Here is a 12,356-nt window from a genome sequence, read left to right on the forward strand (position 1 = left end):
ATTGGCCTTGATGGAGGATTTTAAAAGGACACAAAATTAAACGACTTGATCCAAAGAACTCAGAATAGCCAGTGATTCCACATATGGGATTCTACTTATTGATTTAAAAACCTGTTTTCTCCTTGGAAGAGAACAAAATAGGAGCTTAAAAGCACTTGCTCCAAACACCTTGCCCCTTTGTTCCCAGATGCACTCAACCTCCAGGCACTTATGCTGCAGGCGCACGTTAGCTTCTTGCTTTCTGGGCAACATCGTTCAGTGCTGCGGCCGCCTTTCGTTTAAACTTCTGTGCAACTGGGGCTGTGCAGTGTCGGAACTGCAAGCACACCAGCCAATGTGTTCATCTCTGCAGTGCTTTTAGTATAAAAGGCTCCGGCTGGGGCCAGAAGACGTATGACTCAGTCCAAAGAGCATGGGCTTTGGAGCCTCTGACCTTAGGCAAATCCCACAGCCTGGGGTATAAGAAAACTACCAACGTGGCTCGGTTATCGGAAGATTGTATTACTTGCTCAGGCTGCAGTAACAAAACCTCATAGACTGGGGCGTAGACAACAGGGGGTTACTTTTTCACATTTCCGGATGCTCAAGTCCACGGTAATGTCGGCAGGTTTTTCTGAGGCCTCTCTTGCTGGCCTGCAGATGGCTGTCTACTCACTGTCCTCTGTGCAAATGCAGGTATGGGCTCTAAACTCTCCCTTCTTCCTGGGGGCACACACGTCAGGCCGTAACAAAGACTACGTGACAAAGGAAGGGGCAAGAAGCTGTGCTTGGGAATCATAAAGCATAATGCACCATTTCGTCCTATACTTGAGGCAAGAAAAGACCAGAAAATCATAATGTAGTTTAGCTTTATTGAAGACATATCACAGTAGACAAACAAGTAGACAAACACATGCTTTATAAAATATACATTCTCATGTGTGAGAAAATATAAATAGATACGAGGAAAGGGCCACACTGAACAACTTGGCTTACAACTCTCCTCAGGGACATCTAGTACCAGGGCTGCTCAGACTGACATCCTCTGATGGGGGTGGGGGAAACACAGGGGTAGCATAGTGGGAACATAGAAATAGTCTACGGATCAAGAGGCCACTTCCAGTAGCTAAGGAAAATTCTAAGAGCAGTTGACCACATGATGACCAATTTCTCTTTCAAGACAGTTACAGCTGATAACTATACTCCTTACACCTGTTTTTCACCTTCACCCCACCCGTTGGTGAAGATTATTAGGACTGATAAACAATACAAACTTGAGGGAACAGGTCCAAATATTACTCTTAAAACACACACACACACACACACACACACACACACACACACACACACACACACCCTTTAGTACCCATAAAACCTTCAGATGACTCATGGGCTTGCAGGTGTTGTTTTGATAAGAGCAGCTTATAATAGATCTCTCAATTCAGAACTTGTTATTTTTGCAACAAACAAGGCAGTGTCCAAAACAGAAAGAAAATGAAAGCTGACTGATGTTGGTGTAGCTTGTACTCCCCAAAAAGGTTAGAAGAGCAGGAGGGGGAAACATCTGCCCAACGGAACTGGAAAGGGACCATGTAATAGAAAAATGAAACATTCCTTGCAGATTGCCAAAAAACCTTAGCTCAACTGTTTCACAATTGCCTGTCATCTGCATCAAGAAGTAAAATATGAAATGGAAGACGTAGCATAAAATGACAGCAAATTTACCTCTGTAGCTCCATTACCCTCTTGGCATTTCTGTGGATAGTCAAGTGATTAGAACAGGCCACCACACACTTGAGTGAAATACTCAGTATAAAATTAAACACTACAATTCCAACCCCATTCTATATGGAGCCCACTGATAAGAATAGGGATCAAAATTAAATAAAGAGTAAAAGGGAGGGATATAATACATGATAGGCTTTACACTTTTTATTATGGTAGTGCTGTCTGTGTTAATTACTAGTTACAGATTTCCTCAGAATAAGCCCAGACTTTCATGTTTTCAGCCATTAACACAGAATAGGCCAAAACACAAAATTCTTTAGTTTAAAAAAAATTCTTAAGTGCTCTATACTTTATATAAAGGATTCTGAAGGGCACGGTTTTTCTGGAGATTTCCAATGATAAAATGACAGTCATCTTGCCCATATTCCATCTCAAGGCAGAAATTTCCTCAAAGTTATTAGCAAATGATTATTCAGCTTCCGTGTGTACTTTTCCCCCAAAGGCTGATTATTCCAATTGTCAGATAAATCTAACAGTTAGGTTAGCAAGTGAGCTTATATAGAACTAGAGGCCTGATGCACGAAATTCGTGCAAGGGGCTTGGCCCTCGCAGCCCTGGCTTCATCCAGAAGGTCCTTCGGCTGTCAGGTCTCATTAGCATATTACACTTTTATTATTATAGATTACTGGCCAGTGTATTCTGCACCTCCTGTAGCTGCTGCCCCACTGATATGACCCAGGTCCTCTGGAATCAAAACAGAGAATCTCATAGGACAACCATTTAAAGTAATTAAAGACTTTTATCATATCTCCCTTTTCTTAGGAAAATGGCTCAGTCTAAGTTGCTTAACACTTAGTGTTTCTTTTACAACCTCCAAATGGGTAATGTGAAGGCAACTGTTTTTAAACATGAAAGTTACCTTACAGAGAAACATGCATCCTAAGCATTCTGAGATGGCACCTGGAGGGAAGTGCATGTGGCTGGGTCCTCGGAGTACTGTGCCTTCTAGGGAAAGCACTTCAGAAGCTGCCAAGGACAGAAAGCCAATGGCTTAGGTGTGGAGCCTGTGCCAGTGAGGCTAGAGTTCAAGGACAAGGCTAGTTCTTCCAGGCAAGCCTGAAGAATCAGTCTGAGGAGTACCAACACATGAGAGGATTTATGCATCGCTCCTGAGAAGAAGTGGTAATTGGGTCCCAGCATTTTCGTTTGCCTGGGTCAGCCACATCCCTTGTTAAATTGGCAACAGGCAGACATTACGATGCTGGAAAGAAACACTGCTGAGCCACTAATCCGGGTTATAGTAGAGAGTTAAATGCTGCTTGGTCAAGAACAGATGCAATAATGAAAAGTTCCGGGTATTCCTCCTAAGATTAGAATTTATTAAATTCATTATCTTCTTTAAAGACCAGGGGTAGGCTATTCACATTTAAACAAATTCCTGACTAGTATTTAGGTAAGTTTTTTAGTTATGTACCAGTAGACAAGCTAGGGATATCTGAGAGTTGACAAAACGGAATCCCTGGCCATCAGGAGACAGACGGATACTGCAGAGAACGGCCACTGCCAACACCACGGCAGCACCATGTAGCCATGTTTCCTAGGGCACTGGTCCAGCCTATTTTGTCCTCTCACACATGACAGCCAATGCTCACTTGCAGTCTAGCTCTATCTCCACCTTTTTCACTCAAGAAAGTCTATCAGAATATGAGAAAGAGTACTATCATTATTGGGATAACCTTGAACACAGCAGAAAGGTCACAAACTAGTTACAAATTAGCGGTGGCACATCCTCCAACTGATTCAGATTCTGTGGAGTATTCCAACACCAGCGCTCAGACCTGCTGTGCTAGAGCGCACTGGTGCTTGTCAATGCAGTCCAGTGTCCTTGTTTACTGACACTGTTTAGAAGCAGAATATTTCTTCCCAGGAGTGTAGCTTATACCATTTCTCCTGCTATAGAGGAAGTAAGTCTGGCTCAAGTCAGAGTAAGCAGCATCGCTCTTGTTCTACTTAACAAACATCTCATGAAAGCAGCTTTTTATTAGAGTAGCATAACCCTCCTTGGTTCCTGGAGGGATCACAGGTTCATAGAATGTTACAGCTGGAAAGGGCTTCAGAGCATCCGTAAAGCGCCCTCATTTCATAAACAGGCTGAGATGTAAAGGGACTGGGCCCTGATTACACAACTAGTAAGTACAGGGCAGGGAATGCAATCAGGTCTCTTGATTCTAAGTCAGTACAAATTATACTACAACCTAGTAAGCAGGAAGAGGGATCACAAATTGAAGGGTGGCGGGGGGGAGATATTTAAGAAGTTCAAAGTGAAAATGAAGAAAGGCTGATAGTTTAAAAAGGAAAAAGAGAAAGGCATAATGGTACGAAACAGCTCAAGAGGTGCTGCTGCCTATGGGAGATTTAGGATTGAAAACAAGCATGAAATTCTAGCAAAAAGCTAAGAAATTATGTGAGTTTAGAACCCCTGAAATGCACAATGACTTATTTTCACTGAAGTGACAGGTTGTGTAGTACATAGCTAGCTAGCACTTACAAGATGAAGAGGACAGAGTCTGACCGCCTGCCTGCCTATGTAAGGAAATCTGAAAGCACAAAGAACTTCAGTCCATTCCATTCCATTAGTGTTAAGTCCTTTGTTTATGTAACGCTATCAGAAATTCAGGAAAACTTTTTGGCTTAAATAATCACTTGTACTAAACAAGGACCACTCCAAAGCTTTATAGTGTAAACATTTCCGCATGTCCTTCTACTTCCAAAAGCCCTTTTCCCTTCTTAAGATGCACTGTGCATTGGTAGAAGAGACATAAAAAAACAAACAGAAAAGAAACAATCTTTGGTTTCCTCGTCAACTAAATCCTTTGTTGAAAGAAGATATTCCCCAAACGAGTTTTCCTTTATTTATGTACATATGGCGATGACAGGACTGCTAGTGTTTTCAAAGAGCCTTTCTACCCTAGAAAGGTAATAGTGTCTGGCACTTGTAAACAGGTGGCAAATGAGTAGCTGTATGAACCTTTAGGTGCGAAGTAAGTGGTTAATTACACCAAGACTGTGTTTGTGTGCACCCAATCACTGGGTACCCTGCCTCTATACATAGACTTCATAACAAATACATTTTTAAAACTTTAAACAGCCTTTAAAATCACTAAACCAAGATATACAAAATCTGTCTGTGGTCTCAGAAGCTGCTGTCAACATTATAACTAGATGTCATATATAATTTTGGCATATCAAAAATATTTACATTGCAGCCAACACTTATGGTCAATGAATACAAAAAATTATTTATAAATGCACATATATTTACAATGAGATTCCAGGGTGATAGGGATCCCCTTCTCCCCCGCCCCCCAAGGGAAAAAAGAAATGATTCACATGAATATAAAACTCCTTGACCTGGTAACAGCTGGTCAAGCCTGGGATACTTGCCAAAGACTTTGAATATCAAAGCCTCAACGACTGGCTCGCTAAAACTTGCTAAAACCACTGACAAATCCCCGAACACGTCCAAGCAAGGACCAAAGTTATTTTTGTTCTTTGGAAGGCAAAATAGATTCTGTTTTCTCAGAATCATTCTGCGGGTTGAGACAATCAGCATGGTAAGCAGCAATGAGACTCTTCCTAATATGCAATGCACCCGGGCACACTGCCCCGGACCCTCAGGAAGCACATCTGTCCTGTACCGTCCTCTGCCCCTGCGGCACACTGTTTAGTACATGTACCCAGGTCTGTCAGCCATTATCTTTTCTTTGTCAGGTGTAAGCCCAAACAAATGCCTAGCCCACCTTGGTGTGGTCAAATGTAATTGTAGACAAAGAGTGAAGCAAATGCTGACTTTGGGGTTTCTTCTGAACTCTGAGGTAGTAAATACAAAATTAATGAATTTGGGTCTTTGCCCAGATTGCATCCTAGAATATTTCATGTGCCCTCGCTTCCCTCTTGAATGTTCCGAGTCCTACTAAAATCAAAAGCGTGGTCGTGCAACCTGTGACAGGGCGTGGGGGAAGCGGAGCAAGCGGCACCACTCTCCGCCAGGCCCTCGTGCTGATGGGGCTGTGGTGACGCAGGGCCGGGCTGCTGGGAAAAGGGAGCGGGAGGCAGGCCCAGTTCTCCACTCACGTTCCACAGAGGCCGCTGCAATATTTCTGAGAATCAAAGACAAGAATCGTCAGTGGCAAATACAAGTTCAAAATTAATTTCCTAAAACTTAATTTTCTTTTACCCAAATCCTCAAAGAAATAAAGATACCCAATATTCCTGTATAAGGATGCTGAGATCAAATATATACTTGCCATCTTCTTAGCAACACTAAAAAAAGAAACAAGACGAAAACTGGAACTATGGTCATGCAAACCCTTCTACTCAAACTTAACCAATTATTTGCTGAATCCATGCGATATGTCTCCTACTTTTGCCTCTTGTTAATGATTCTGCTGCTACAAAATTTGAGAATAAAACTCTTTAGACACATGGAAACAGACTAAGGGACTAATAGTATTCACACTGTAATGGAATGCGTAATAAAAATTCAGAGAAGCCATACCAGGTGGGGCAAAAGTAGGCTTACAGTTGTGAGTACATGAAACCCAGAATTTATTCTTGTTTTATTATTTATTAATTATTGTATTACTTTCATTAGGAACAACTGTAAGCCTACTTTTGCCCCACCCTGTATGTTTTTAAATAACAATTAAATGCCTATGTTTTAAAAAACTATCTTAAAAATAAACGATTTCCCTCTAGCTTCTAGCATTCTAATAATTCCAACAATAAGATAACCAAAAGCAGCGATTTTAAATCAGATTGTTCGTACTCTGAGTTCAAAAGTGTGCATTTCTCATTCTCCTTATTTACTGCAAGGTAAGCTCTCTCCCCAAAGATCATTTACTGAAAGTTATGTTAACTTCATGGGGATGCATTTTGGAAAAAGCTTTTTCAAATATTCTGGAAACAAATGCTCAGAAATAAAATTTTTAAAAAACCCACGTGAAGAGTAAACGCCAGCAGGGTTTCTCAAGCTTTATATGCATACAAATAAGCTGGGGTCCAGTTAAACTAGACTCTGGTTCACTGGTTCACTGCTTTCCCACTGATGGCCCTGATCATCATACCTCACAGACAAAAGCAAACACCTGCCAAGTGATGCTGGCATTCAATACTTACCTGATAGTGCAGCAACCAAATAAAGCACTTAAAAGTTTTTGCAGTAAAAACCTTCATCAAATTATATCCTTAGCACTTCAGATCTCCATCATTTAAGATGAAAGGAGAAAAGTAACACCTATGTGAAACTTTTTAAAAGCTGTTGCTATATGGCTTCTGAATTTTTAGAGGCGTGGTCTTGCTATTTCCACAAAAGCTATTTTCATCCAAAAGATACAGACTTCTCTGTAACTCTAGTCTCTAAAAATCTCTTGCTCTAGTTCATACCATGTAATAGCAGCTAATGACTCCATTACACCAACTGGACTGCTGCTTCCTGTCAAATAAGAGTGCTAACTACATGACAGAAAAAAATCAAGTAGGTGAAAGTGAAAACAAAATGAACAAAAAAACACTGTGCCCTTTACCACTGCTCATCTGTGTGGAGGCGAGTGTCTTCTCATTCACCCTCTCGTGGTTGGTGGGAAAGGCAGACGTCTCTCTATCTGCTGGTAATACCAGGCTCTCCAGCGTTGTGGCATCTTGGGAAGGATGTGCCAGATAAGTCTCTTTGGGCATCTGGACCATGAGGCTGGACAGTGTCTGATCTAGAACATCCTCCTCAGCAATGTAGGTGTACGGACAGTATTCTCGCGTCCTGGAGTAGATGTTGGCATTGTCGTAACAATCTGAGCAGATAACCCGGGTTCCAGAGCCACCTAGGTCAACAGGGGATAGACGCCAAACAGCCTTCAGTTAAGGAACCAGCTTTACCACCATCAGTTTTCTCCAACAGTTGCCGTCATTATCATCATAGCTGGCAATTATTCCACACTTACTCTATAGACCAGGTGAAGTTCGGAGGTCTTCTGTAAATTAACTGTGTAATCCTCACAACATCCCTGTAAGGTAGGTACTATTATTTCCCCCATCTTCCAGATGGAATAACTACAACACAGGGAAGTTAAGTAATTGGCCCAAGCATACTGCCAGAGTGAGGAGTTGAAATCTGGACTCAGCACTCTGGCTCCAGCTCGTGCTCTTGACTAAGCCATCTTTGTCCAGCCTGGATAAGGTCATGCTCAAATCAAGGGAGCCAAAATAAGGCTGGCACTGTGCTACAAGACATGTTTGGCTTAAGCAAACTGAAGCAGAGAACAAGGAGTTATGATCGCTTCACTTCACAAAAGCCCATATTACTTTCATGAGTCAAGAGGTTAAGCAACACTAGCTGCGGAAAGTACCCCTGAGAAAGCCAAGAGTCCTGCCCAACAAATATGTGTTTGGCAGAAGTAAAAGTAACAGTGAGCTCCCTGGGCTGTTATGTGCTTTGAAAACTGAATGATGAAAGAGAGTGAGGAATAAAGCGCGAGGTACTTAATTCACGATCAAGCAACAAAATTTTAGAACTGGAAGAAATCGAAATGTAACTTTGTTTAACCCAGAAAGCAGTGTTATTTCCCACAAATTTCAGAGTGAAGGCTTTACGTATTTTTTTAAAAGCTAAAAATACCCCCTTTTTCATGGAGAACCAAAAAATCCAACTTGTCAATTACATAGAGAAGTTCTGTCAACACCCAGCATAAAAAATCTCTAGAAATGAAATAGACCTTTCATTTGTATAGGACTTGAAGTACTATACAGATTTGTTGAAAGAATCTGCTAAAACTCGAGGAAAGTGCTTTATAAAATAGTTTATTTTAGCTACGAGGAAATTAAAGCTCAGATGTTAACTTGTTCATGGCCACAGAGCTGGAAAGAGGGACTAGGAATCAAACCCGATTCTATCCCTTCATTCACCTTCCTGTGGGAAGGACGGAATGGGAAGAATAGCTATGTTGAGAAGGTGGGTTCAATTAGGGAACATTTCATTTCTCTGACATATGCTGAAAAACATCATCACCGTTTAAACTTCAGTGACTAGCCGAAACCGGTTTGGCTCAGTGGATAGAGCGTCGGCCTTCGGACTGAAGGGTCCCAGGTTCGATTCCGGTCAAGGGCATGTGCCTTGGTTGTGGGCATATCTCCAGTAGGAGATGTGCAGGAGGCAGCTGATCGATGTTTCTCTCTCATCGATGTTTCTAACTCTCTATCTCTCTCCCTTCCTCTCTGTAAAAAATCAATAAAAAATATATTTAAATAAATAAATAAATAAATAAACTTCAGTGACTATATACCTATCAGCAGGAGAAACAAACCTCCCCTGAACATGGTCTGAAGGATGTTCACGCCTGAAATCAGATAAAAGACACCGAAAAAACATTTCCAGAGCTTCTCCTTCCCATAGTAACACTGGTGTGGGAGACTGTGCTGGGTAGTACTCTCAATCCCGTTAGGATGTGTTTCTCCTACGTCAGGTGACTTTCTTCTCTGTTTAAGACTTTAGTCAATTTTTATCCTATTTTGCATGGGGCCAAATGTTTTGAGTATCTCTTTTAAAATACTGCTTCAGGTTAAAGGGCAAAACTAGACACTAAAAAATAAACTCAAGCGGGTAGGGCTGCAATGTAAGCATAATGAAGAGTCCTTACCATCAGTGCCTTTGTGTAAATATCCATTGGCAGGAGGCATGAGCTGCTGATGACTGCCTGCCTCAGAGTTGCTGTAGCCTTCCTGTGGCTCAGACAGAGTTCCTTGGGAAGACAAGTAGCTGGGAATGTCTGCAGGCAGGTTAAGCTCCTCTGCAAAAGAGAAATCTGTATGTAACTCACAAATAAAGTTAGGCAATTTAAGCCAATGCTCAGACCACTGTATAAATGTGTTCCACTTGGATTCTATTGGCCAGGAAAATGTTTTATGTATACCTAGGAACTTAAAATTTCCCCTAAAATCATTTCTCACTAGAATTTCCCCTAAAATCATCTCACTAGACTTCTTCTCAAAGCTTCATTGTAATAGTATTATTACCAAGAGAAACAAAACCTAAAGTCGGAAATCTTATCTGTAAGTCATAAGGGCTCCTCTTCCCCACAGAGAAACTACAATGAAAATGAGCTGTAGGCATTAGAAAAAGGAGAGTAAACTTTTAAGGGAGTGTCCACAAATTCTTAAAACTATTTATTAGAGAGGTTCTGTTATATCAAGGAAATTGGATATTTTAACAGAAAAACTCTACCTTTTACCACATACTAGTATAAAGTAACAAAGTTCCCCAATTTTTATATTTTACAGTAAATACTATACTACATTCCTGATTCAAGTACAAGCCAAAGGTGTCAACTGGTGCCACTCACCTGTGTTCGTAATACTGTAGTCTTCATTTTTCCTTCTCATGTGGTAAATAACAATGACCCAGATCAAAGAGGTGCCCACAACACAGCAGACCACAACGATGATGACAATGCCAACTGTGGTCCAGCCATCGTCTTCATGCCCAATGCTACTCTGGGAAGAGTCACAATTGGGGGATGAGATGACATTTAGGTAAATGTGACCACGTTCTGTTCCAAGAGTGTTAGACATAATGCAGGTATATTTCCCAGCATCTTCTAGCCCAGCATCTACAATGATGAGAAGCTGGTTGGCTGCAGCAAAGAAGTGCCGTTCTGTCACCAGCAGTGGTCCATCATCTTTGGTCCAATTGAGGCGAGGGGCAGGACTCCCTCCAGCTATGCACTGTAATACTGCAGTTTCACCTCGGGTTACTGTCTTGTCCTCCAGGGGTCTAATAAATGAGGGCGTCTCTAACAGAGAGATTATATAAAAATCATATTAAGCAATTTTATTCCTTAAATCCTATTGGATTAATGAGGTGAAAATGAAATAGGCAATTTCATATACTCATGGAAGGATTACAAGTTAGTATTTCAGAAAAGCAAAAGTCTCAAAAAAATCTAAATCTTATCTCAGTAATTCCACCTTGGGCAAGCTATCCTAAGCTAAGGAATTCAAAAATTTCTACACAAAGATATTTATTATAAAATTAGTTGTAATTTTAAAAATAAAGGGAAAAATCTAAAAACCTAGCAGGAAAATGATTAAATTACAGTACACAGCAACGTGATATTCTATGAAGACCAATAACAGGGTAACCCTGTGATAAATATTAAGTGGAAAAAAGCAGGTATATATAACTACATAAAAATGAGTTTTAAAAAAAGTCCAGAATATGACAAAATCTTTAACAACTGTTGGAGTGACTTTCCCTCCTTTATTCTAATTTTCTGTGTAGCTAATGTTTTTAAACACAATAAACTTATTTTTTTATTATACAAGTAAATAACACAAACCAATAAACTTTTAAAAACCGTAACATCTAAGGGAATAGAGAACTAAAAATAGAATTTCCCGGGGAGTAAAGTCCATGAAGAAAAGCATTGTCATAAGAAGAAACAGGCCTGTCAGGAGAAATCTTTAGGGGAAAGACATTTTACAGAGCATAAAATTAAAAGGAGCACACTGGATGGAAAACGGGAAATCTAACTAGAGGACAGGTCATTCTGTCTGTATTTAAAAAAATTTTAAATGACAGGGAGGGAAAACAGTTAAACTGTCTCAAGTTCCCTATAAAATAACTGAAACTCATGTGTATGAAGCAGGCACCTTACAGAGGGAGATATAATAGGATACACTTAGGGCCTTGAATTTTCATTTCATGTGGTAAACCTCTCTAAATCCGCCCTCAGCATTCCCCCAGATTTCAGCTACCTGATCCACTAATACCCTAGGCCAGTGGTCGGCAAACTGCGGCCCCTTGAGTGTGGCTCTTCCACAAAATACCACGTGCGGGGACGCACGTACAGTGCAATTGAAACTTCGTGGCCACACTCAAGGGGCCAAAGAGCCGCATGTGGCTCGCGAGCCGCGGTTTGCCGACCACGGCCCTACGCTGACATAACTCTGCATAAACTGACAAAACAAGGTGATCAGATGTAAGGATCACAGCTGAAATATCAGACTTTTCTTGTCATTAAGACCGAGATTAGGTCCCTAATAAAAAGGCTCCTACAAAAGCTGGGACCCACGGCAATAAACATACCTAACACTGTGAGTGAGGCATTTGCTGAGAGGCCTCCTGCTATGTTTTGTGCCATGCAGCTGTAGATCCCCATGTCTTCTATCTTCACGTTTGCGATGAAGAAGACATCATCCTCGGGCATGACATGCATTCGTCTTTCTCGGGCTGCAGGAAAGTCAGTCCCGCCATCTTTCTGCCAGGAAATCTGAGGTGCAGGGTGCCCTTCTGCAGCACATTCTAATCTGGCCATGGCACCGGTGCGAATAGTTAGATCCATTGGGGTTTTCAGAAATGAAGGCATCTCTGTTCCAAGAAAGATCACCAAGAAAAAGTGGGTGAGGGAAACACACCAACAGGGAGAACCTGTTAGGCCAAATGACAACTGTCACCATGCTGCATTTCTCAGAGAGACATGCTCTCTGGACCTACAGTAAATGCAACTTCAGAGGCCATCTTTTCTCTCAACCTGCAATATCTGCAGCACAGTGACGACTCATCTTCTAGAGTACATGACACACCTCCCTGACCCCATCAG

At 41.3% G+C, this 12,356-nt stretch overlaps 1 protein-coding gene across 2 annotated transcripts in view; it reads right to left on the reverse strand.

Moving 5' to 3' along the window:
* Positions 1 to 831: 831 nt before the first annotated feature.
* The window catches only part of LRIG2 (leucine-rich repeats and immunoglobulin-like domains 2), a 111,212-nt gene continuing 99,687 nt past the window's right edge, over positions 832 to 12,356 (reverse strand). For both annotated transcript variants that reach the window (XM_014534573.1, XM_005859987.2), the window contains 5 exons: positions 11,843 to 12,124; positions 10,098 to 10,547; positions 9,396 to 9,545; positions 7,293 to 7,583; positions 832 to 5,867 (listed from right to left, as the gene is read on the reverse strand). In XM_014534573.1, the coding sequence (XP_014390059.1) occupies positions 5,641 to 5,867; positions 7,293 to 7,583; positions 9,396 to 9,545; positions 10,098 to 10,547; positions 11,843 to 12,124 (1,400 nt within the window). In that variant the 3' untranslated portion in view covers positions 832 to 5,640. The remainder of the gene's footprint in view (positions 5,868 to 7,292; positions 7,584 to 9,395; positions 9,546 to 10,097; positions 10,548 to 11,842; positions 12,125 to 12,356) is intronic.

Source organism: Myotis brandtii, unplaced genomic scaffold, assembly GCF_000412655.1.
Source record: "Myotis brandtii unplaced genomic scaffold, ASM41265v1 scaffold131, whole genome shotgun sequence".
Classification (NCBI taxonomy): domain Eukaryota; kingdom Metazoa; phylum Chordata; class Mammalia; order Chiroptera; family Vespertilionidae; genus Myotis; species Myotis brandtii.